Source organism: Pelodiscus sinensis, chromosome 17, assembly GCF_052426305.1.
Source record: "Pelodiscus sinensis isolate ZL-2025 chromosome 17, ASM5242630v1, whole genome shotgun sequence".
In the NCBI taxonomy this organism is placed as follows: domain Eukaryota; kingdom Metazoa; phylum Chordata; order Testudines; family Trionychidae; genus Pelodiscus; species Pelodiscus sinensis.
The window spans coordinates 29,347,501-29,373,966 of NC_143068.1; the positions used below are offsets into that span (position 1 = coordinate 29,347,501).

General features: G+C 47.3%; 1 protein-coding gene across 10 annotated transcripts in view; it reads left to right on the plus strand.

Annotated features, from left to right (window-relative positions):
* LOC102449711 (DEP domain-containing mTOR-interacting protein-like) overlaps window positions 1–26,466 on the plus strand; it is a 61,526-nt gene that overhangs the window by 5,599 nt on the left and 29,461 nt on the right. The window contains exons 1-3 of one of the 10 annotated variants that reach the window (XM_075901053.2): window positions 14,653–15,061; window positions 23,210–23,273; window positions 25,498–25,676. In XM_075901053.2, coding sequence (XP_075757168.2) covers window positions 23,272–23,273; window positions 25,498–25,676 — 181 coding nt within the window. In that variant the 5' untranslated portion in view covers window positions 14,653–15,061; window positions 23,210–23,271. Of the gene's footprint in view, window positions 1–14,649; window positions 15,062–15,168; window positions 23,274–25,497; window positions 25,677–26,466 lie in introns of those variants that run through there. The other 9 variants (XM_089769728.1, XM_006132499.5, XM_014578266.4 and 6 more) reach the window with 9 other exon arrangements.

Consider the following 26,466-nt stretch of genomic DNA (forward strand, 5'->3'; position numbering starts at 1 on the left):
GCCCTGAGCTGTAATGTGTGGAACGAAGTTTGGAGACATAATAATCCAAACTTTAGAGTCATTGACAAGGATGCCTTTGACAGAGTCTGCAGCATCCTCTGCATTATGTCTGAAGCACCATCGCATAAATAAAAGACGTAGCAAGCCTTTATTCCCCCCTTTTTTGATGACTCACACAGTTATCATTTATGAACGAGCTCATCCAATTCCCTTGAGTGTTCCTCATCCCCACTCAAACATAGAACAGAGGTGCTGGAAGCTTCTCTTTGATGTAACAACTTGAAGAATAGCGAGCTGCAAAATAAGACATCCAGCGTTACCCAGGGGCTTCTCTGTCTCTTCTGTATTTCTAATGAGTTGATTTGGTTACTAATCCTCTGAAATGGAAAAAGTCATCCCCTGGAGAGGAAGCCTAAATTAAATGACTTTTGCAGTGGTGTATGCATATTCATCATATCCTAGGATTGCCAAATGATGCATCGGATAGTATGTGCCATTTGTGGGCCTGATAGCTAATTAAACATCACAACATCTGTGTGTGCGAGAAGGGGAAGAGAGGTAAGGCGTATAAACAAGATGGACAAGATACAGCCTGGCCGGATCTGGCCCACCAAGCCTTTCAATCTGGCCCACGACCCACTCCACTGGACTCATGGGTAGCGAGCATCCTCAGGGCTCAGAGCAGCTGGCTGTTCTATCTGTCTCTGTGCTTTGGGGGGGGGGGGGGCGGGCAGCGGGAAGCTTCCTGTGCTGTGAATACCGTCCTGTACCCCTACTCTTACCCCAAGCTTCCTTCTGCACCCAACCTCCATCCCAGACCCTGCATCCCCTCCATAGAAAAGTGCGGCCTTTGACCTCATACCAAAATTTTAAAGTGCCCCCCCCATCAAAAATTATTGCCCACCCCTGGCATGTGAGGCTTATGTTACCCACTGCTGAAATGTAGCCAGCTCTGGGGTGGAGCTTAACATATGCCTAGCAGTGCCCTTCCACGGTATACGACATTTCAGAGTGTGGATTAAAGATGATGATGAAACTGTAGTGGGATTTCTTGAGGTAAAAAGAATGTAGTTCTGTGTCTTCAGGGTACATTTGTTCATGGTGTTAACACCCTTATTTTTATGAAAAAGATGATGGGCTCCAATGGGCTGTATTTTGCTGAAGACCAAGTGGACAGTGACAATGTGTGAATCCCAGTGGGCAGGCAGTTAGTCTCTGTACATGCAGATTGGGGACGTGTTTGCAGGCAACTGCACTTGGCCCTAACCTTGTGACTTTGTTGATAGCTTGTCCCTAACTAACGACCAGACTTGTGAGGGACTGAGCTTTATAGCTCCTCAGAAAGATCACCCTTCCTGAAAGATAGTGACTCTTGCATGGGAATGGTCAGGATATCTGTGTTGGGGGTAACAGTGCCTCTTCCGTCAGGTGCTTACGATGAGCTTTTCAGGCATCAGGGCCTCCTTGTGCTGAGCTGCTGCCTAATGGTCCCAGTTCAGGCAAAGGGCCCACTTTGGTCCCTGCAGGAACTGCATTCTTACAGGTTGGTGAAGAGCCTTGTCTACACTTACCAGCACAGTCGATCTACTTCAGCAGAAGTCAATACTCACCCCAGTGTCTTGCGTGTGATAAAGTGGGTGGGGGCTGCTCTCCCGTCAATGCTGACTACTCTTCTTGCCTTGATGGAGTATTAGTGTCAATAAGAGCGCGCTCAGAGATCGAAATCAACAGCTGGTGGATTGATCCCTGCAGCGTCGATCCACCGGGAAGTGTAGACAAGGGGAGTGTCAGCAATTCCTTTTCCTTGTTTTTTGTGGGGTTAAGTGAATACATGAATGTTTAGTTTAGATGCAGATGGCCCTTTACACAAGGGAATTTAGAAAAGCAACAAACCTTTCCTGCTTGTACAATTTGTTTTAAACAGGTTGGCAAGTGTTGCCGTATCTTAAACTGTTACCATAACAGCAAAACCATTTTTTTTCTCTCTGTCTCTGCCTTAGAGCTTTGCCCTAAATATTTTCCCTCTTTAACTTGTTGGTTTTGGTATAAATTCTGGAGGGAAGAACAGTGCAGCGAAGAAGAAAAGCAAATAGGATCTAAATGCTATTCTGCACTACCACAAGAAGGCGGCATGGTTTACAATATGGGGCATAGCTTTGTGGTGTATATATTAGTTGTGTATTGTAAACAAGAGCTAACTATGTCAGGGTTGTAACCTGGTTACAGGGTGATGAGGACCATAACTTCTTACCGGGAGTGGAGGGTAAGTAGGTTCCCTGGCTTGGGTGTCATTGTGAGGGTTTGCCCAGATCCGTAAGCCGTGCTTGAGAGTGACTTAGGTCAGAATCATAAGTTTCCACTGGCAGCAGCAGATTTTGGTCAAGGGGGAGGGAGGAGAGTCAGTCAGCTGCCGGTAATTGTTTCGCAACATACACAAGATGACGTAGCAGGATGAGATGTCAGTAAAATGGAAGTCGTTGGACACGGAGAGCTGGCTCTCTTGATGAGCTTTGTATTTAGGTGGAGCACAAGGGAAGGGGAGCTTAACGTAATACGCACTGGCTTAACGGGGGGATTGGGGCTGAGGAAGGTCTGAGAGGGAGTCCCAAGCTCTCAGTGCCCAATATTCTGTCACAACGAACGGAGTGGCCGTGCTGGGTAACAGTAAACCCAGTCCTTCCCTGACAGCATTAGATTGTAGAGTCCCTCATGAGCCCCAAACTCACATAGGTGACTTGAAATGTTGTGCCATTGCCGGCAACAGTAGAAGACAGTGCCCCTACTAAAGGAGTCCTAAGGCATGGGTCAGGATTTTTGGCTTTTCTCTGAACCTGTCCAGGTGTACAAGGGGAGTCGGTGTTTCCCTGAGTATAGGATGCAGCATGGTCAGTGGGACACAGGTTACAACAGGGGGCACTATGGTTTGTGTGTGTGTGTACATATATAAAGAGCCTTTTAATGCAAACAGTCCATCATTGCTCTTATTTGCCTGGCCAGACTTACACCACTGTTTGGCTTGGACAAGGCCAATGTAATCACTGAAGAGTTATTTAGCCAACTGGATACACGTCTATGACTCCTTCATTAGCATAAAGGAAATCCTTTCCTACTGGTGAGACGAAAACCAGCATAGGTCTGGCTTATGTAGTAAAAGGTTTCATTGCTCCTTCTGCTCAGTGTAGCTACGGGAAGAAAGGGTTTTGGTGAAACAACCGAGTTCATTCAAATTCTGAACTCATTTGAATTCTGCCCAGCCCCTGTATGCTGCTGGAGCTGGCCCCTGAAGCTCCAAAAGCCATAGCAATCCAAGAAAGAACTTCTCTGGAGCAGATATGATGATCACCAACATGAGAGACATCACAAGGACTGAACCAGACATTTCTAGACATGATTTCCTTCAGTTTGAGCTAAATTCCAAGCCTCTAGAATGGGGATGGGAGGCTGAAGCAGACCCATATCCTCTGTGGTTTGGGTACAGAAGAGGACCAAGCTTACCCACTGAGCAGAGAATTACAGAGGTACAGTAAAGAAGGGCCATAGGTTGCCTTATGCAGGCTACCTTGGTTCAGGGGTTATGTTGATGGAAGGAGAGGGGACTTCATACGGTATGTAATTCTGGGGACTCTCAGCTGCTTGTCAGCACAGAGCAGCCCCAGGCTGCTTTGGGTAAAACACAATGGAAATTAAAGCCCTTCTGTTTTATGCCAAGGTCCCCAGGACTCCCAGAGGGATTAGCCGGGAATAAGGAAGGTCAAAAGGTGGAATAAAGCCTCCTTGTAGTCTCTGGGCTGTGCTGTGAGTACGACACCTTTGGGGATGCAGCCTAGAATCTCCTCCCATGTTTTCATCCCACTGACCTTAGCAATGAAGGCTAAAGGGGAGAGAGACATGAAGCATGCCATGGATGCAAAACTTCGTATCAATAAGGCCGATCACATTTACACTGGTGTGTGTGAAATAATTTGAAGTCAACACTTATGCAGGCATAAAACTGTTATACAGGAGAGGAGAACGATTCCTCTCCGTGTTTAACTGGGTAGCTTGGAGAACACATTGTGGGTGTCTTAACTACATGGCTCCGTCGATGGAGCCATGTAGATTAGACAGATAGGCAAAGGCAAATGAAGCCACGATTTAAATGATCAGCTGTTTGTCGGCTCAGTGCGCTAGTCTGGAGGCTCCCCTGCCGACATCAAAGCCCTTTGTCGGCAGCCCCGTTATTCCTCGGGAGATGAGGTTTACCGGGGCTGTTGACAAAGGGCTTTGATGTCGGCAGGGGAGCGTCCAGACTAGCGTGCTGAGCCGACAAACAGCTGATCAGCTGTTTGTCGGCTCAGCGCGGCAGCCATGTAAATTTAAATGAAGCCACAATCATTTAAATTGCGGCTTCATTTGCCTTTGCCAAAACAACAAATCTACATGGCTCCATCGACGGAACCATGTAGTTTAGACGTACCCTGTGATTCATCAGAGATGTAGAGTACAGCATCCTCCCCTTCAATAAACAATGCTGAGAATTTGATCCCAGAGAAAGGTGATGATAAAAGAATGGTTTCTAAATATGCTGTGTTCTGAGCTTGGAGATCATGATGCTCACAAAAGAGAGCCTCTCCTGGAAAAACACATGTATGGAGAAAGTGAACAAAGAAAGGTAATTGACCCCTTTGCATAACATAAGAAATAGGAGTCACCCGATAAAAGTAACAGGCAGCAGTTTAAAACCAAAGGAACTATTTCTTGTCACAACAGTCAACCTGTGGAACTCATTGCCAGGGGATGTTGTGAAGGCCAAAAGTATGAGTGGGTTCAAAAAAGAATGAGAGAAGTTCATGGAGGTTAGGGCCATCAATGGCTATTAGTCAGGATGGGCAGGGATGCAGCCCCATGCTCTGGGTGTCCCTAAATCTCCAGCTGCCAGAAACTGTGATTGAACAACATGAGATGGATCACTTGACATTGCCCTGTTCTGTCCATCTCTTCTGAAGCATCAGGCACAGGTCAAATCAAAAGACAGGCTACTGGGCTAGGGGGACCATTGATCAGACCAGTATGGCTATTCTTATGTCCTGGCAAATACTTTCACTCCTTCAAGGTCTATTTTGGTTTCATACAAAAAGGCTGTCTAGACTGCATCCCTTTTCTGTAAAAGGAATGCAAATTAGACTTATCGCAATTGCAAATGAAGAGGGGATTTAAATCCCCCCGCTTCATTAGCATAAAAATGGCTACCGCTTTTTTCCGACTCGGAGCTTTGCCGGATAAAAGCACCAGTCTAGACACGGATCTTTCGGAAAATAAAGCCTTTTCCGAAAGATCCCTTATCGCTCATTTTAAGATTTAAATCCCCGCTTCATTTGCAATTGCGATACGTCTAATTTGCATCCCTTTTATGGAAAAGGGATGCAATCTAGACGTAGCCAAAGTGTTTTTAAAAATCCATCTTCTTTATAGGATTCAGAATTGTGCATCTGGGTCTGCCAGCAGACACAATCTACCAAGCCCGGCATCATAGACAGTTCTTTTGAGGGCATGCACACAGCTGCCTCTCTCTGAAGGTTGCCTGCCTCTTCACAGCTTAAGAAGCAAATTACCCAGAAGCTGAGATCCAAAATGTGTCTGGTAGGATTCAGTAACAAAGAGTGGAAGATTAAACTAATTGCTTTTAGAGGACAACATGCCAGAGGAATAAGGGACAGGATATGGGCAGTCCTCTAACCATGTATTTTGGATAGTAATTTAACACACTGATTCCTCCCAAGCTGCCGAGAACCTGGGGTTCTGTATGCTGATTTCTTGTTGCTTTTAACAGTGAATGGCACACAGCTCACCTTCCGAGTTAGGATGGATACCTTGCATGATCTTTCGGAAGTAAGCTCAAGTTTGATACCTATCTGAGTTGGTGCCTTTGTGGTAATACGGGTGCACCATCCCTGTTGGCTGGTTACTAGGTCTCAGACAAATGGAGAAAAGGATATAGGGCTGGTTCTCGTGTATATGAATACCCCTTCATGCCACTCTGGAAGTGGATGAAAATTGCAGTTACACTGCCACTACCAGCCCACCACAGAGGGGTGCTAGTATAAATGAGATTCAGACCACTAGTCTTATTTAATCATTAAGGCCAGGCCTATACTAGACTCGGAAGGTCGGCTTAAGGTAAATAACGTAGCTGGAGTCCACATGCCTTAAGTTGAACTTAGCGCCATCTTCACATTGGGAGATGGATGGGAGCAAATGCTCCTGTTGTCTTCCTTTACTCCTCACAACTGCGAGGAGTACTGGCACTGACCGGGGGTACCCTCAGGGTTTGATTTAGAGGGTCTTTACTAGACCCACTAAATTGAATGCCAGAAGATCAATCTTCAACTCGGCAAGTGGAGACGTGGCCTACGGGAATTCCCCTCTAATCTACAATAGCGCCATCAGATGTAACATTAAATAAAAGACTCTTCAACCTTAGACACAGTCATACACTGTGGGGCTGATCTTGGTGTCTTTACTCACCTTGAGCAGGACTGGTTTACTTCAGAAAGGTTATTTATCATGTAAGAGAGCTCTCAGCATGAGTAAAGGGTATCAGAATTTGACCTTTACTGCAGGAAACCTCATTGTCTTAATAGCAAGGCATACGGAAACCTGTCAGATTAAGACTCAGCTCTTGAAGAGGTTTTAGTTGCCTAATTTCCACTTTTTCAATGATACCTCTATAGATCAGGGCCCAAGCACTCACCTCTCTCTCAAATGTCTGAATCCATCCTTGGTGTAGTTCCGTTTAAAGTCAAGGATACAACATCTCTAGTGGGTTTGCACTCTCTTCAGTCTCTGTGCTGTCTCTATGGACTGGATGAAGCCATTGGTTGTTAAGCAGTTGGATATACTAGAGGATAACAGAGCTGATTGTTCTGCTTCTCACGCTCTGCTAATGTTTTAGTCTTCTGGAAAAAGAAAACAGCCTGTTAATTGTAACTAAAGGAGTGGACTCTCTGGGAGATAAGGGGAGTAAGTTCTTATGGCTCTGGCGGATTCTCGTTCTCTTCGGCTCTCTCATTATGCATACAGTGCACTGTGGTTTTGAAAATAGATTATTTAGATACCACACCGCAAACTCTGTATCACCACAAAACTGGGCCTGCTTTGATGTGAGCAAGTCAATTGTAACAGAGAGAGAAGAATTATCTCAGGAGCCCTGAGTTGGAGCCATACTCAGAATACTGTATTTCTGGGCACTTCGGTATCAGAAAGGATGTTTGGTGAAGGAGGACTACCACAAGGGAGAGTCTAGGCCTAAGGGGATTAACATGGGTGGAAAGGTTAACATAAGCTGGAGTAATAGCATGCCTACTGCTATAGCTAATGGGGGAATGTGAGAGCTATCGACAGCCAGCGGAAGTGTGTGAATGCCGAACAAGAAGCAGCATTAACAAAGGTGGCATGAGGAGGGGCTGAGCAGAAGTTATGCAGCTAAATGAAGGATCTGAGCTAAAAGAATCAGATAACTCCCTGGGGTGTAATGCTACTCAAACCAGTATAGTTATACCAAGAATGAATTTGGCCTGAGCAGGAGATCAATGAATTGCAGAACAGCCTCCAAAGGGAAGTTGTAGAAACTGCATGTCTGGGGCCATCTTAGACTAGGTTACACAGAACACGAGACGAATCCCAAGGGCACGAACTAGGGCTCAGATCTTCAAATGTATTTAGGAACTCCACTCCCATTGAAACCTGTGGTAGTTAGACTCCTAAGCACATTGAGGATGAGGGTCTGGAGTATCCAAAACAACTGTTGTCTTTCTAACTTCTTGGCTGTGTCTAGACTGCATCCCTTTTCTGTAAAAGCGATGCAAATTAGACACATTGCAATTGCAAATGAAGCAGGAATTTAAATCCCCCCCGCTTCATTTGCATAAACATGGCTGCCGCTTTTTTCTGGCTCGGAGCTTTGCCGGAAAACGCCAGTTTAGACGGAGATATTTCGGAAAATAAAGCCTGTTCCGAAAGATCCCTTATTCCTCTTAAAATAAGGAATAAGGGATCTTTCGGAAAAGGCTTTATTTTCTGAAAGATCCCAGTCTAGACTGGCGCTTTTTTCTGATAAATCTCCGAGCGGGGGAAAAAAGCGGCAGCCGTGTTTATGCAAATGAAGCGGGGGATTTAAATTCCCGCTTCATTTGCAATTGATATGTCTAATTTGCATCCCTTTTACGGAAAAGGGATGCAGTCTAGACACAGCCCTTAGGTCTTGTGAGTGACTGGCATGTAAGATCACGCATCCCTTCTGGCTGTCCCACTCACGAAGTCTCTCTCCTTTGCTTAGTCTGTCACCAGGAAATCCAATCAACCAATGTATGTATTTATTAATAAATCAATAGCTTGTGTTTATGAATGACTGGGATGTTCTCTTTGACTCATCTCAATCATTTAAAAGAAACACCCTCAGTAAGCTATCAGGCAGCATAAAACAACTGACTACACCCAGGGTGAATGGAGCCTAGCTGCTCAGCCTGTCCTCAGCTGAAGAGCTTTCATCAAACTCAATTCTTGCAGTGAAGAACTGAATTGAAGTTTGCATTAAGGCCACAGTCTATCTTGGTAGTGGGATCTAACCTAAGATAGCAAAAGTGGCTCTCATTTTCTCCTTTCCTCCTGGTCCCATTCTTCTAGAAATAGAATATAACCATGCTTTTGAGATCTGGATCTCCCTGGCACATGCCGGAGTTGAATGTAGTGTGCTGGTCTCAGAACAAACATACAAACGGGATGGGCCTGAGCTGCAAACTTCAATCTGTAGCTGTGCCATGGAAGTGCCCAAGGGGTGAGGTTGAGTTTAATGACCTAGTTCAGGCAGATGGCTGTGTTCTCCATCAAAGAACACCACTCAATCATCAATGTCACAGAGATAGTGTTCTGGTGGGGATATTAGCTATCCAGTTTGCAGTTACTGTATGGTGAACTGCTGCCTACGCTGATCTAATTAAATCTGGCAGCTGGTGTATTACTGCTGCGGCTTTATTAGGCATCTAATTGAAGCAAAACATCTCCCTAGCTGATGTGGCTCACTCCCTGGCCTGTCTTCCCTGGCCCCCGCATTTTCTTTTGCGAGTTTTTTTTTTTTTTCTTTCTTTCTTTACGTCAGTCTTGGTTTTTGCTTGTCTGCCAGCCATTATTTTCCACTCCTGTCTGAGATGAAGGGAATAAGACTGCATGTACATCCAATGTCAGCAACTTTAATTAACTACTTCCTGGTGGTTCTGTTGGCCTTTGCAGATGGAATAGCATTATTTCTGAGTGTTGCCTCTACCTGGGGAAAAGAAGTTAGTATCCTAGAATCATAGAACCATAGAGCTGGAAGAGACCTCAGAAGGTCATCAAGTCCAGCCCCCTGCTCTAGGCAGGACCAATCCCAACTAAATCAACCCGGCCAGGGCTTTGTCAAGCCAAGACTTAAACAACTCTAGGGATGGAGACTCCACTACTTCCCTAGGTAACCCATTCCAGTGCTTCACCACCCTCCTAGTGAAATAGTTTTTCCTAATATCCAACTTGGACCTCTCCTACCACAACTTGAGACCATTGCTCCTTGTTCTGCCATCTGTCACTACTGAGAACAGCTTCTCTCCATCCTCTTTGGAACCTCCCTTCAGGAAGTTGAAGGCTGCTCTCAAATCCCCTCTCACTCTTCGCTTCTGCAGAATAAACAAACCCAACTCCTTCAGCCTCTTCTCATAAGTCATATGCTCCAGCCCCCTAATCATTTTAGTTGCCCTCCGCTGGACCTTCTCCAATGCGTCCACATCCTTTTTGTACCGGGAGGCCCAGAACTGGACACAATACTCCAGATGTGGTCTCACCAAAGCCGAATAAAGAGGAATAATGACATCTCTGGATCTGCTGGCAATGCTCCTCTTAATGCAACCTAATATGCCATTAACCTTCTTGGCTACAAGGGCACACTGTTGACTCATATCCAGCTTCTCATCCACTGTAACCCCCGGGTCCTTTTCTGCAGAACTACTACTTAACTGGTTGGTCCCCAGCTTGTAACTATGCTTGGGATTCTTCCATCCCAAGTACAGGACTCTGTACTTGTCCTTGTTGAACCTCATCAGATTTCTTGTGGCCCAATCCTCCAATTTGTCTAAGTATTGATGGAAAAGACCAGCAGTAGCTGAGGTGTAACCTTCCCTGGGAGTAGATGTTGATGGGCCAAAACAGGTGGCACGACATAAGCAAATATTATGGCATGGGTGAGAGACCCTTGTGTGTTTACTTTTTATTGACAATTAGATCCCAATCTTGCACATGCTTAACTTTAGTAGGGCTTCTCATGTGCACAAAATTAAGCATGAGTGTTAAGTCTTTGCAAGACGAGGGCCTACTTACTTGTTAAGACCTGCAAAAAACAAATCATACACAGTGTTACTGCAAGTAGTGCCTGTTTGTATGAGGAAAGGCCTTATGAACATTGATTTTGGACTTAGGGGATTTGATTCTAGGTGAGTGACTTTGATTTTAGGTTCCTGAACTGCATTCAGATCTATGCAGTCCTGACTATGTCAGGAGGAGGACTGCATTAGCTAAAATAGATATAGGACCAAGTCAAAGGGGGACACATCTGGTTATCTTAAGGCTGAGTCTCCCCGCCATCCCCAAGGATATACTCCAAGCCCCCATAGGAATTTAATTGGAGACACTGAAATAGAAATGACTGCAGTCTATTAATTATTTCATCATTGTTGCATGTAGTGGAACAATTGGAAATCAATGAATGCCGTAGCCTGATATGTCAAATTATAACTCAAAAGGACCATCTCAATTTGAGAGATGTTTTAGGCTGAGGGGAGGCACTACAATGGATTTTTGGATACAAGGTTTACGTTTAGATCTTCTATGACCATATAACCAGGATGCTGCTGGCACATGGTTAAGTCATTTCTGACCATATTCCTGAACACCTTCCAATAAAAGTACAAATCGCCAAATTATCAATGAAACCACCCATTGTGTTACAGCATGGGAGCTAGTTCAGTGGTCTGTGAGATGTTGATTGGCCTGTCATTGCAGTGGTTCAGAGCTCAAGTCCTTCACTTCCGGGCTGTCTGGCACTGGAATCACTTGCAGGGAGACCAGATGCCCGATTCCCAGCGACCAGGTCGAAGGAGCATGTCCGGTTCCCTTCTGACTTGCAGGAGGAATGGTATTGACAAGTGTAAAGGGGAATATGGTGGTCTAAGACATGGAGTAAGTTGGAGTACACATTGCTAAAGGCTTGGGCTGCGTCTAGACTGGCAAGTTTTTCTGCAAAAGCAGCTGCTTTTGTGGAAAAACTTGCCAGCGGTCTACACTGGCTGCTTGAATTTCTGCAAGAACACTGACGATCTCATGTAAGATTGTCCGTGTTCTTGCGGAAATACTGTGCTGCTACCGTTCAGACAAAGGCCCTCTTGCACAAATGCTTTTGCGCAAGAGGGCCAGTGTAGACAACACGGTATTGTTTTGTGCAAAAAAGCCCTGATTGCGAAAATGTCAGTCAGGGCTTTCTTGCACAAAACTGCGTCTAGATTTTCCGGAAAAGCGTCCGTGCCAAAGTGCTTTTGCGGAAAAGCATCCATGCCAATCTAGACGCTCTTTTCCGCAAATGCTTTTAACAGAAAAACTTTTCCGTTAAAAGCATTTGCGGAAAATCATGCCAGTCTAGACGTAGCCTTTGTGTCTGCACTGGAGTAACATTGTAGATCGTAATCCATGCTATGAATAAAACCTCTGCTAAGGCAGGGGACATATACATAGAGCCCAAGCCATCTAGATTCTAGACAGACCAAGCCCTCCTGGATGAAGAGGTAGGGGGTTAGTGAAATACAGGGCCTTTAGTGGTATATTTACATAGAAACTTTCAGGCCAATGCTTCATAAATCCTAAATACAGCACAGAAATTCAGCAGCCTCTGGTGTTCAGCATGCAAGTGAGGGAGGTGGGGGAGAGGTAATACCTGCCATGAGGGCAGGGGACTGGATTTGATGATCTCTTGAGGTCCCTTCCAGTTCTAGTATTCCATGATTCTAATACTGGCCAACAACACAAGAATAGATCATGGTATCTTTCACATCTCCAGAGAACAAATGGGGCCTACTCCAGAGCTGACAGCTCTCATCCTCTCTTACTTCAGGGGGAAAAAAATCCAAGATGGGGGGGGGGGGAGTGGAAATTGAGCAGTTGAGAACAGCGAGTCCGTCTCTTATTAATGCATGTAGGGCTTGGAGCACGTGTGACTTGCCATAGTCCGAAATTGCTGGAGACATTTGCAGTGCCTCCAGCAGGTCTGACCGAGAAGAGGCCAAACATGGAGGTGCAGTGATTTCTGAGGGCATGTTTACACTAGGCAATTATTTCAAAATAACTAAATTTGAAATGACTCCTGAAATAACCAAATCGAAATAGTGTGTCCCTATTACAGGGGAGACTCAAAATTAGTCCGAGGCAGGCTCCATTATTGTGAGGGCCAATCCTAGTGAAGACGTTAGTTGACAAATGCGAACTATCCAGAGGTGAGAACACATCGGCTATGTCTACACTCGCGGCTTCTTGCGCAAGTAATATGCCAATGAGGCTAAGCGTGGAATATCGCCGAGCCTCATTTGCATATCGAATGAGCTGCCATTTTTTATCAGACGAGGCTCTTGCGCAAGAAGGGGCATCTACACTGCCCCTTCTTGTGCAAGAAAAACCCTCTTGCGCAATGCCGTTACTCCTATTACTTTTTAGGAAGAACGGCATTGCACAAGAAGGTTTTTCTTGTGCAAGAATGGGCAGTGTAGACGCTCTTTCTTGCACAAGAGCCTCTTCTGAAAAGGCGGCTCATTAGGTATGCAAATGAGGCTCGGCGATATTCCACGCTTAGCCTCATTTGCATATTACTCGTGCAAGAAGCCGCGAGTGTAGACATAGCCATCTTGTTGCCTAGTCAAGGGTCACCATTTCAGGCAGATCTTTCCCTGACCTGTTTGTGTGGCTTGCCTGTACGTTAGTGCACAGCTCCTGCCTCATGAAGCCTTTGGAAAGCAGCTTCAGTGTTTCACATGAGAGTCAACTGACTTTGTCCCCAGCCGGCAGCAGAGCGCAAGGGCCCTGTTGGCATCGGGAGGTATGAGTTTGCACATTCCTTTTTAATTCTCACGCTGGGGCCTGTTGTTGTCAAGGTGCGTATGCTGGGCACAAAGTACCCTCTGCGAGGTGCCAGCTCCTGGGGACTGCAAGGCTTGTTCTGGCAGGGGAAGCCTGTTGTGTCAGTAGCTTGTACGTGTGTCCTAAACTATTCTTGTATCCCACCGCTCCTGGGGAATGCAGGTCCCTGTGGCTTCTAGAAGCTGCTTCTGGATGCTGTAGGCAGGGCCAGATTAAGGCATGGACTAGCCGGGCAGCTGCCCAGGGCGCCAACCTATGGAGGGGTGCCTGATGGCAGCTGTAAGGGGCGCATAGCGCATAGCACCCCTTACAGCTGCCATCAGGCGCCGTGCACCCGGCTCCCGGATCGCAGGCTGCAGCAGCTCCCAGTGGCCACCCTGCAGCGGCCGCCCGGGGTGGGGGCTGCATTAACCCCTGCAGCGCTGGCCAGCAGCGCCCTTACCCCCATGGCTGCTCCCATGTGCCCTCCCCCAACCCGGGGTGCAATTAACCTGTCTGCCCAGGGCACCGGAATGGCTCGGTCCAGCCCTGGCTCCAGGTGGATGACTCCACCCTGAGCCTTTGTTCTAGCAGTGGCGAGGATCCCCTTGGGCACCAACCCTGCTGGGAGAGGGAAGATCAGGGGCGAAGCCTGACCCTGTCTGTCACATGGTGGTTAGTTGCTGTTGTCACTAACCCCAAACTACTTACTCCTGTGACTTGCCCTCGTGCAGGGTCCATCTCTGATCTTGCTCAGCTTATTTCAGCTTCTTAGTGAGCAGTTCCCCCCCCCCCCCCCGATTTTCTGGGGAGAGCCTCGCTGTACAGCAGGGGTGGGGCAACCTCTGGGGTTAGGAAGGTGGGGAACCTGTGGACCCTGACTTGCTAGAATCCAGCCTCTGAGGCACAGGGCTCCCCCCAATGTTGGGGAGCCCATGCTGGTGCTCCAGTCCCTATATTCCCCCCCTCCCCCGTTGGGCTGGAGCACACAAAATCTACTAGTCGGAGCCCTCCTAGGCTCTGGTGTGCAATGGGAAGGTAGGGAGTGGCTTGTGTCGTTCTCCTTTTCAGTCGGGGCCATGTCAGTGAAGGGTTTTTTTTTTTTTTGCTTCTCACTTGTGTGCATCCCCAGGTTGATTTTTTTTTTTTTTTTTTTTTTTTTTTTTTGTGGGTTAGCAGCCCTCTGGCTGTTCTACAGCCTACTGAAAACCACACCTTCCTCCTCAACCTTAGAGTTGTTTGTGAAAGCAGCTGCAGGCCACGGGCAGCAACAATGCTAGGGTGCTGAGCCCGGTGGAGCAGCCAGCTGGCTTCCCCCAGGTAGAACAGAGGGGCTCTTTCATTCCCAAGGCAGTTTGCAGGGAGAAAGGGAGGAACCCAAAGCAAGAATCAGATTGCAGCAGGCTCCGCCTCCAAATGACCTGCTGAAGGACAAGAACATCAGGTACCGGCCCCTACTTGTTATGCAGCCAGGACTCTGTATAAAGGATATGGGGGGAGGAGGAGTGGGGAGGGGGTAATCATCCTTTACAAACAGCCCCCTGAGTGCTCCTGAATTCCTGCCTCCCATTTTCTCTCCCAGCCTAAGCCAGGTGCCCTAGCTTTGCTAAGGAGGAGTGGAGCCGGGCTGTGCTAATCAGTTGACTCTGGCAGTCGCACATACTGTAAACAGAGAAGCAGGAAAGTCAATGGGAAGTCAGCTGCAGCTGTCAAAGAGCTCCCTGAATAGTTCCCTGGGGCTGGGAGGCAGCGGTTTGCGCCAGCCCTCTCCATGCACCACTAAGCTTTTACTACCTCTGATGTGCGCCTGAGCCGGGATGGAGAGTATCAGCAACAGCCTGAAGAAGAAAGCAACGGAGAGACATCACCGGGCAGAGGTGATGATTGCGGGAGAGCAGCTGAGGTATGGGGAGCTCAGACAGTGTGGGGTGAGGGAGGGTTGCTGTCACCCTCTGCCTGCTCTGGCTGTGTTGTAATTATTAATCAGGCGGTGAATGCAGTTTGATTGGGGGGGGGGGAGAAAAGAGAAACAAAGACGAAAAGAAGCTAAAATGGAATGGCTAAAAGAGCTATTGGCTTGTGGCTACAAACTGTCTAGGGGCCCCCACTCTTTCTGTGCAAAACTTTTCTTCCTTCTGGGATTTTCCCGTGACCAGAATTGGTCCCTTCTAAGTCTCAGAGGTCTTAGTCTGTAATGTTTAAAAACAATGAGCCAGTCCGTGGCACCTTAGAGGGTAACAAATATATAGGATCATGAGCTTTAGTGGGCAAAACCCACTTCATCAGATAAGTAGTGTGGAAATGACAGAATCCATGGTAAATATAACACCACCAAAACCTGTCAATTGTAGGACCTATGTTAATTAAGCTAATTAAGTAGGCTGGATGTGTCCCATTCATAGCTTTTGGTGTGAAAATGCAAATGCCAAAGGCAGGGGAATATATATATATATTTTACATACACGTCTCTTCTAAGGTATTTTCTGACACCCCTTTTCTATTTCCAAACTTGTCTTTTATAAAAATCCATTTCTTTTTAATAAACATCCTTGGACTTTTAGCATGGGCTGTGACTGTCTTCTCCCAAACTTCCCAAGTTAAGGGAAAAATGTATTTAAATAAAATGACCAGTTCCTGGGACATGGGCACCTCAAGCCGAACGTAGCTCCCTCTTCATTGTTTAGTCGCTGTTTGCTTTTCAAACCTTGAAATCCTTGTTTTGCTCGATACTCCTTGGAGAGAAGGACAGCCGTGTCAACCTCAGAGTCTGAGCTGTGATACCGAGCTGCTAACACAACATCTCCTCAGGGCTTCCATACATCTTTCTAGCTGATCGTTTTAGTTGCCGTGTCTCTGATCTAGGCTGGAAGAGTTTTACCAAAGCAGCTTATGAGAGAGGCACTTTTGAAAGTTTTACCTGCAGTCCCAGTTTCAAAATTGATTTAGGTGGCTAAACACTCATGTTTGCTGAAAACAGAGTAAGTGGGCTGATGAAACTGGCTGGTGGGCTGGCTACTGGCATTAGGGCTCTGAGCCATAGCTGCATGGCACAAAGTCTCCCAAAGTTACAGCCCAGGCGTGGCAGGTCCCCTGACTAATTTGTGTGGTCCCCAAAACCAGCATAGGCTTCTCTGTTGCTTTACCCACTAAGTTGAAGTGTCCCAGGTCTGACACCATGTTCAGTCACATAGAGGGTTATTTATGTTCCTATCTTTTTAAATGTATGTGATCAAACTCTTCAGGCTTTCCTTCCCTGCCTGCAAATAAGGGAGATAATTGCTTTACAGACACCTGTTTATTTTTTTAAAGGAAAAAACTTTGCTCATATCTCTCCTCCATGAACATAGGCTATTTATTAAGCTCCATGACTTTTATTTGGGCAAACAATAGAGAAGTTGTTGTCCTAAAGCAACGTGAAGCATCCAGAACTCAAGTCACTAGCTAATTTTAGGATCTGTTAGCTGGGTCAGAAAGGAAAGATGGGGCAGGCACCCTACTCCAGTGGGTCCCTGGAGTGTCAGCCTCATCTTTGTTGTTCAATTTGTTTTATGCTAAGAGCCTACAATGCCCAGTCTGGCATCAGTACCTGTTGTACCAGGCAGTAGACCCTCAGTAACAGCAAAAAGACAGTGCATGCCCCAAAGAGCTTGCAAAGTGTTTGAAGAAAGGCAGCAAGAGTCAGCCACTTCTCTTGGTTATTGTGCACCTCACATGCCTCACTTTGCCTTGTAGCTAGGTGCCATCTTCCTAACCCCATAGGTTGCCAGACACACGCTGTAGCTGGAAAAATTGCTGTTTGAGTGCCCCATCTCTCCCTAAGCCAAAGTTTGCTGCCTTTGCAATGCTTTGAGTCCAAGCCATGAGTGACCACGTCTTGCAAACTGAGCCCAGGTCTGCTCTAGGGGGAAGCAAAGCAGCAGCTGGACTTCTTTACTTAATTGGATCATTTCATATGTTCCCCACAAGTATTGTGACGCTTAATAAATTGCCCATCCCCTGGGCCGTGCAGGATTGTTCTCCATGGTATCTTTTCGAATGCTTTTCCCAGCCTGGTTGTAAAACCTCCCAAGTAAGGGGCCATGGAGAACAAGCACCATGCCCTGTACCTTTTGAGGGTCAAAGCTGGGCTCAAATGGACAGGGAGGGACTAAAATCATCATGACGGGCATTAAACCACAATCCTATCAGAGCAGGAAGGAGGGTGAGCCTGCATGGATCTACTTGTAGGATGGGCATTTAATTTACCTTGGGTTCTCTACATGGATGTCCCATACTATGGATTTACTATGCTTGTGACTGATCTGCCATGACAGCCGAGCCAATAGCCGAGGGCAGACAGCCCTTAGTGCCACCCAGAGTGTGGCATGGGCTCACCCCAGCACTCAAAGCTGCGTAACATGGCACTCGGTTGGCAATTGAAAGGGGCATGGAGACACTGCCGCCTCTGTTGCAGTAGTGACAGTGGCGGCTGGGAGCACCAGACTCCTTTGAATCTCCAGGCCCCAGGGCAGTTCCCCCTGTCGGCAGGTCTGTCCTAGGAACAGGCTCCTACTTTAGTACAGGTGGCACCTCTATAAACCCGAACTCTCTGATCCGGCAACATCCATGGTCCAGACAGAGAGTTCTGGCACGCTGTGGGAGGGGCCAGGAGCCCGGGGACTGGGAGTTGGCATGTGGCTCAGCTGGGCTGCAGAGACCAAGAGTTGAAGCGCTGCTCAGCTGTGGTCAGGGGGGAAGTCCAGTGGGAGTTGAGGGTAGAAATGACCTTCCCTGGCTTGGAAAAAATCTCTCATCCAGGACCAGTCAGGTCCCATGAGTACCGGACCAGGGAGGTCTAACCTGTATGCTAAATGGTCCGTCTTATTTTTCTAGCTCTTAGCAGCAAGGAAGAGAACTCTGGCCAAATATATGCCAATCGGTACCATCAAGCTGCCCATCTTGTATCACACTTCGCCCGGTACGCTTGCTCTCGGTTGCCGGCCTGAATGTGCTCAGGGAATGTGTGTTTAGACTAGAAAGGATGGCAAGAAATCCTGCTTTGCTGGTGACAGTGGGTCCCATGGAGCACTTTAGGATGTGATCCCTACCGCATGGGTGAGTAGGGTTTGTCTGCACTGGTTTGGTGCATGTGAGGGAAGCGTGACTGATGGCCGCTGTTCCTGCGAGGGAAATATCACACGAGGGGAACTGGGGTGGAGAGCATGCAGGATGAAACGTATATAAAACAAAGCTACCAGGTGCTGGTGCAAGAGCGAAAGGGAATGAGCTAGGGATGAGAGTTGAGAGATTAGTTTAGATGAGGCGAATGTGCGCACCTGCTTTTTGGGATGTAGACGTTACATCAGGGCAGAAGGTGAGTCCGGCACCCCATGGCGGGAACGATCAAGGCTAGGCTTTGTCACACCTTCAACCTGCTCTTTGCAATATGCATGAGCTTGTATTGCCTGGATCACAGCAGCTGGATGTAATACGGATCCACAGCTCTGACCTGTCCCATTTACTCTGCCCTCATGTGTCTATGGACAAATGAAACCGACTGCGATCACTTGATTCCCACGTGCGCTTGGTGCTTGTATGGATGGAGGGCCAGGTACTGCAGGTGTCGTACGGACTGACACTCTTTCTGCTGCTGTCTTCTTTGTGGAATGGGGTCCAGAAGCTACTTCTCCTTCCCTCTCATTGAGCCCCCTGGCTGGCTGCTGCTCACTGTGCAGCATGGCAGCAAAGAAGGGGCGGAAGGAGAGGGTGTTTGTGGCTGGTGAGTAGAGAGCCCTCTGTTTGAGGGGAGGAGGGAGAAAGACTCCACTGTGGAACAGCTGATTCCCCCCTATTCTCCTCACTCCCCTCACCCTGCCAGCAGCTAGTCTGCAATAGTCTGGTAGAGACAAGAAGTAAACAAAACCAAAGCACCCAAGGCAGAAGTATGTGAATCTGGCTTAGCATTTGGCACGTAGGGCCCAACCAGGAGTTCAAAACTTGGCATGTGTGTAGAACTCTCTAGCTACAAGAGTAACTCATCCTTCCAACACTGTCAGACAGGTGACTAGAGATGGGGAAACTGAGGCAGAGAGGCTGAGTGAATTGCCTGAGGCCATGGCAGGGGGCTCTGTATTGTGCTCTCCTGCTGCACCCACCTACTCTTCTATAAGTAGGGGAAAGAGACTACTGGACTTTTAAGGGTGATCTAGGTTCTGAATGGTTGATGTTTTTTCTCCTGTGAACCTTCACCCCTAAATAAGGATCACCAGTCCTATTCTGTTTTCATATACCCCCCCTCCCTCTAGGCCACTGGTGCCTGCAAGTGGTGGGTACAGGGAGGGCCACCCAGAAGAGCAGGGGAGGGGCATGAGAGAGCACCCCCTTTAGCAATCAAAGTTTTGTCATGGACACGAGGGGCTTCCTGGGTGCTACCGCACCTCCCCTGACCCCTGAATTCCCTTGCCCCAGCTCTGGGTTTGGCTCTGCAAATCATTGCTCTGCCTTCAGGCTTGTTTGGATTCTGACACCAGCTCCCAATTGCTCTGTTTGTATTGGCTGTTGAAACAAGTTTGTTTGGTGTCAAAACAGCTTCCCACCAATGAGAGAGAGCTGCCCGAGAGAGAGAGAGAGAAACAAACTTGACCAGGGCTCCTGCTTCGGTCTCCTGCTCCTATGCTCGCCTGTGCAGTGGAGCCACTCTTATAAAGAGGAGCGGGGCTCGGACCTGCAGGAGGCAGTCTGGGATGTCCAGTCCCTGATTCCATGTGGTACCTTCCCGGATGAGAGAACAGGTCTGGTGATAGTTGCGCTAGTGCCTGCTCTGGGCTGTGGTGTCTTTGCAGAGGGAGTCCTTCTAAGCCTGTGATGCTCTGGGCATGGAACAGCCCAGGTGTTTACAAAACAGAGGTGGAGGGGATAAACACACTGGTGTAAGTAGTAGACGATGGCTCTGTGGAAGAGATGTGGCTGGGTGTTTTCTCCAGGCATTCTTTTGAATAGAGCTAGTTACAATGTATGGTTCAGAAACGTTATTTTATGAGCAATAAATGGCCTTTCTTTAAATCGGGGTTTCCCAGCCTATGGGTCAGGACCCAAATATGGGTCACCATTACATTTCAAAAGGGTCGCCAAGTGTCTCCCCAGGTAGCTCTGCCCGCTTTCCTTCCCCCGTTTTTGAATTGCCTTGGGTCACCAAGTCTTTCTGAATGGTCAAAATGGGTCCCCATCTGGAAAAGGTTGGGAACCGCTGCTTTAAATTAAAACTCCCATGGAAAATGTCCTTGTTCAAACTTTTCCCAGGTTTTCTATGGAAAAAACGCCCACAAAACTAAACAACCTTCACATCTTAGAAAAGTTTCCATGAAAATCTTGAGCAAAAGAACTGAGAATAATTCATTTCTTTCAAAACTGTTCACAGATTAGAGATCAGTGTGTTCTAACTGTGAGGGACACTACGGCCGCTCTCTGAGATACGAACAAGTTACGGACCAACACTTGTCCGTAACTCGAAGTGTTCGTAACTCGGATCCCATAGAGTTACATGGCGACTGCATTGTTTGTAAGCGCGGATCACCGTTCGTAACTCGGATCCGCATTTACGGCCGCGTTGGTCGTAAGTGCAGATGGTCGTAAGTGGAGGTGGTCGTAACTCGGGGAGTGGCTGGTGGTAGAAGAATGTGGCAAAGCTGGAACTGCCGCTGCCTATAATGACTCTATGGCTGGAGGACGTCTCTCTAGGCTTGGATCTTGCAAGCAGATCTGCTGGTGTGGATTCTTGTGCCTGCCTGGAGTCCCAGTCACCAAACGTATTGTATCATTGGGATATTGGTCTGTCAATCTGAAACCTTTGAGCGCTAAATTAATCAAAAGGGGTGAAAAATTAAGAGTGGAAACCAGCATCAAAGGTAAGCTGCATTCAAGTAAGGAGCCTCTCTCATCAGGAGAGGATAACCAAGAACTGTCTGTTCTGTGTTTAAATGATTTCCACAGTTAAGTGAGTTCTCGTGTTAAACAAAACAAAAATGCTGGTGAATACACCCGCAGAATGCTTGAGGTCCCCCACCCTCTTGAAAGTGCTCTGAATTTGCTTTTGAACAAGGGCACATGGCATGAATAATGGTGTCCTCCTAGTGACCTTGACAAGGAAACATCAAGATTAATCAACCAACCCATCCAAAACAAATGCACAGGCAGTAACAGCCAGAAAGGAAAGTATTTCATAACTATTGACTCTTGAGTTCTAGCAGCCAGTTTCTCCTTATATTATGCTGGGGCTTTTGTTCGTTGTTGTTCTTTGGTGGTGTTTTGTTTTTTGGCCGAACACAAATGGATTTTGGCATGTAGATGAAAAAGTCTCAATGTCATATTACACGCCCTTCTTTAGCAATCTTTATCTGGAAGCAAGATAATTATACATCAATCTGATTTTCAACTAAGTTTGCCTTTCTCGAGATAATATGCTTCCTGGAGACTAAAGAAAATAATAAAAAGAGAACAAAAGTACTGTGTACCTTAGAGCATGCTGAGTGTCTTCTGTTACACGCTGCATGAATTGGAGAGCAGTATGGTGGACTAGTTAGAAATGTAAAAGTACAGTATACTGAAAATATAGGGCATTACTTTCATGGCTACATACACAGCATAGCCAGGTGATAATTATACATGGGAGATGGGTCTGAAACTTAATGTTCAAGCCCAATTAATTCCTCCAAAGTTTGGGAGTGTCCACTTCTGAGGTTCAAGTCAGAGCTGGTCAAAATTTTTGAACCAACTTACATGGTCAAAAATGCTTTAAAAATTGTGACACTAATATTAACTCTTCAATTTTTTTATCTAAATGTTACATTCCTTAAATGAATTATGGTTTTATTTATGAGGAACTGGAGGGTTATTTTAAACAATATTTACATACCACTTTTTGAAGAATTCTAAAAAAGGGGAAAAGAATACTGCAAAACCAACTTCCGAATTGTGCTTTTTAAACTCATTTTAGTTTGGGCTCATTCTTGTGTGACTTCTATATGTTTTCAGACCCCAGACCACATATAAGGGTTTGCAGACTTCTTCAGAGTCATGACAACAATAGAGTATCCTTGGTTTAACTCTTATCTATAATAAACATTCCAGTAGTCCTCCTATTGTGCACTAAGGAGATAACATTTTTAGGGATGTCTGTTTCCAGTCTTATGGACAGGATGGGTTGTGCAGGGCGCCTTGAAAAGTGGCATTCAGTGCTGCCCAATGCTGATAGTGTTTTAACAGGATGCTTCCCCCTGACCCTTCAAGAACCTAAAATAAAAGGCATTTTTTTTCAATGTTGTGTAATGCCAACAGACCCCGGTCATCTGTGGGTGGAACTGCATGAACCTGGGGACTCTGGAGCTTAGTGTAAGAGCTTCTACTGTGTGAGTTAAAAACCATCTGGCTGTCAGCTAAGGCTGTAGGGCAGTCTCATTGTTGTCCCTGTAAGTGATGTAAGAACCGCAGGATGGGACAGAAGCACACCCAGAAGGTGTGTGGGTTACTGTTGCATGGCAGATGATTCTCTGGAGAGAAAATTTAGAACACAAAATGTTGGCTCTCTTTCTGCTTGGACAAAACTTCTGAGTGAAAACAGAATCAAAAGCTGAACGAGGATATAAGGGTTTGGTCCTTGCTGGCTGATCACCTGAAAGCAGGATATCTCTTTCCATAAAATACAGGTATGAATTCTACCTACCTAAAGTAGGGTTGCCAGGGTCCGGTATTCACCCTGGGACACCTAATAGAATGTAGTTCAAGTGATGTTGTGGGTAAGGGAAAAACCCACCGGAAAGCATTAAACAAAGAAATGTTCTTGTGTTTTAATGTCCTTGCAGAGTATACTGGCCCTTGGACAAGAGCATCTTATAATGAATGTTTCGAAACTATAAACATCTTGGTGTTAAACAAATGATATCCTCGAACATCTCCTGTTCAGATAGGATTCATGCCCTGTGCTTTTTCCAGTGTTAAGAGTTTGGAGACAGCAATGCTTGCCAAGTTTGATACCTTTGGTTTTGTTCTTGCCCCTTGGTGTTGGCTTGAATACAAGATCTGTTTGATTTGTGACCCTGTCGAGCGGCGAAGGTTGTTACAGAATTCAAAGCCTTAATCATGTGAGTAACCCTGACTCATGAAAATATTTCCACTGACATGACATAAACTAATTGTGATGTTGAGGTTTTGCAGGAATGGACTCTAGAGGTTGTTTATGTCCCAGATGTATTTTTCCCTCCCCACCTGACTATCTAAACTAGATCAGATTGGACGATGCTGGTCCTAAAATATATTTATTTTCCTTTTATATTTTTTAGACCAGACCCTTTGTATCTCATGCAGCATGTAACTTTTTAGTATTTTGGTATTCCCTACATATCAGACATTCGTTCTAGACTGGACGCACTGGTAAATGTGTGCTGTTTAAGCTTTTTGTGTAGCAATTGATAATTCCATGAAGTGATGGGCCTTCTATTAGTCCTTGTCAAACACAACCGGTACAATCAACTGTTGCTAATTGACATTACCAGACTGACCTGATGTGAACTACAATCAGATGCTTTGTGTTGAATACTACAACTGACCTCTTAGACTTGCTTTCATGGCGATGATGAGAAGAGCTAACTACAAGCTTGGGCACACATCCTTGCTTTTCTTCAGAAACCTCAGTCAGCTGCTGAATAACCTCCAGAAGGCTGTTCAAGACTAAGCCTAGTCTAGCCGCTGGTAAAATGTAACAGTGTAGGATGTGTAGTGGTGGTGGGGGAATCCTCCTCTCAGAATTGGAGCAGTTTTGGTCTGTCACCAGTGAAATACAGGCAGTCCCTGAGTTACGCGGATCCGACTTATGTCGGATCCGCAGTTACGAACGGGGATTTTCTCACCCCGGAGGACTGGAGCAGCGGGACACCTGGTCCCGCTGCCCGCCTCCTCCGGGGCGAGAAAAGCTGCTCCCCGTCTCCCTGGTCTGCTGGGGGAGCCAGCAGACCGGGGAGATGGGGAGCAAAGCAGCGGAGGACCCGGGGCCTGACCCGCGGCCGCTTCCAGATCAGCTGCCGGACCCGCGGTGATTCCAGCTGATCTGGAAGCAGCCGTGGGTCCGGCCCCGGGTCCTCCGCAGCTTTGCTCAGCGTCTCCCTGGTCTGCAGACCAGGGAGACGCTGAGCAAAGGCGCGGAGGACCCGGCCGGACCCGCGGCGCTTCCAGCTGATCTGGAAGCGGCCGCGGGTATGGCCCCAGGTCCTCTGCCGCTTTGCTCGGCGTCTCCCTGGTCTACAGACCAGGGAGACGCTGAGCAAAGCCGCGGAGGACCCGGGCCAGACCGCGTCGCTGATCTGGAAGCGCCACGGTCCGGCCCGGGTCCTCCGCCGCTTTGTTCCGCGTCAACCTGGTCTGCTGGGGGGGGACGCAGCTAGTGCCCCCCCCCCCCCCCCAGCAGACCAGGGAGACATGGAGCAAAGCCCGGGGCCTGTGGTAGAGCAGGTAAGGCGCTGCCGGTTGGTCCCGCAGCACCGCTCCTTGGTGCTACTGGACCAACCCGGCAGCACCCCAGCTGCTCTGCCCCAGGAGTCCTGATTCAGCCGCTGCTGATCAGTTTCAGCAGTGGCTGAATCAGGATGCCTGGGGCAGAGCAGCTGGGGTGCTGCTGGGTTGGTCCAGTAGCGCCGAGGAGCGGCTGCGCTACTGGACCAACCCAGCAACACCCGAGCTGCTCTGCCCCAGGTGTCCCCAAGTTAGCCGCTGCTGAAACTGACCAGCGGCTGACTACAGGAAGCCCGAGGCAGAGTTGCTCTGCCCCGGGCTTCCTGGAATCAGCTGCTGATCAGTTTCAGCAGCGGCTGAATCTGGATGCCAGTTCCGACTTACATACAGATTCAACTTAAGAACAAACCTACAGTCCCTATCTTGTACCTAACCCGGGGACTGCCTGTAACTTGCCCATGATTTAAGATAGAGAAAAAACAAACTTTTCTCTGCCATTGCCTACTTATGAGCATAGCTCTTTACTGTGCAGTTTTTGGGAAAGAGCAGCTGATTTTAGGTAAAATAAAAACTAGTTCAAGCCGAAGCCAGGGTGAATGAATTTTTGAGGTTCACGACTTCCATTTTGCCCTCTGTTTTATGGTCAGGGCTAGCAATGGAAGGTATCAGGAAACTCACAAGACAGGCACCTTATGAAAACATTAAAACAAAGACAATCTCGCAGATCCAAGAGGCTTGGTACCGCCTCCAGACTCTTGCCTGAACCACTGTAATCCCCAAGCCTATGGTGGCATATGCATCACTGGTACACGGTGTCTCTGAAATGACACACACACGCTTCATGGTGTTCTCTCCCTGTAGGCTTCGACTTCACGATGGAAAGCTCATTAAGGACAGGCGCCACCAGCTTCGAACGTACCCCAACTGCTTTGTGGCAAAGGAACTGACAGACTGGCTGATTGACCACAAAGAAGCACCTGACCGAGAGACGGGTATTCGCCTTATGCAGAAGCTCATGGACCATTACATCATCCATCATGGTTTGTAAATGCTAGTCCCCCTTTAATTTGCCCAAATGAGAAAATTCACAGTATCTGGGCTAGTCAGTTCCTGTTTCCACTTATCAGACTCATTTAGGTTCCATTTCTGAAACCGTTTCTCATGCATGCGGTTCTGCTGCAGTGAATAAGATGATCCACAGGCATTTGAGATGTGCACATCGGGGCTCTTGTTTAATGACACTGCTTCTCAGGTTTGCACTGCCCTCTGTCTCCTGCCCTGCAGCCACTCCAGGAGAGAGGCTGGGGCTGTAAGTGAACAAAGTAACCCTCTCAGGCGTGTCTCATGGAAAACAATGCAGCTCAGTCTCTCTGCCCTGAAACGTCCCCCTGCTGCTGTTCCTCAGAGATCAAAATACAGTGGGGTAGGTGTTATGGCATTGCATCCTTGCAGCATGGCTGTACTATGCAAACACTGACATGGCTGAAAGTGCAGGATGGAAGAAATTTTTAAAAAAATGTACTAAAATTCATTTTTACTGCACCAGTTTAGTGTCTCCAGACTTTCCAGCTCCTCTTTAGGGCAGTGCCACTGTCGCTGTTCAGCGCTCTCTGGTCTGGCAACATCCGTGGCCTGGAATGATTTTAGTGAGCCACATGTCCACTTATCGTGGGTGTGGCCAAGTTTCCCACAGTCCCATAAAGTTTGTTTACAGCCACCAGTCCTGGATCTCACTGTTCCATGCTGTTATATAGCTCTAATGGACCCCTAAGTGTCTTCTAAGAGCCTAGCAAGCAGTGGAAGTGTTGGTCATGCTGCCAGACAATACTG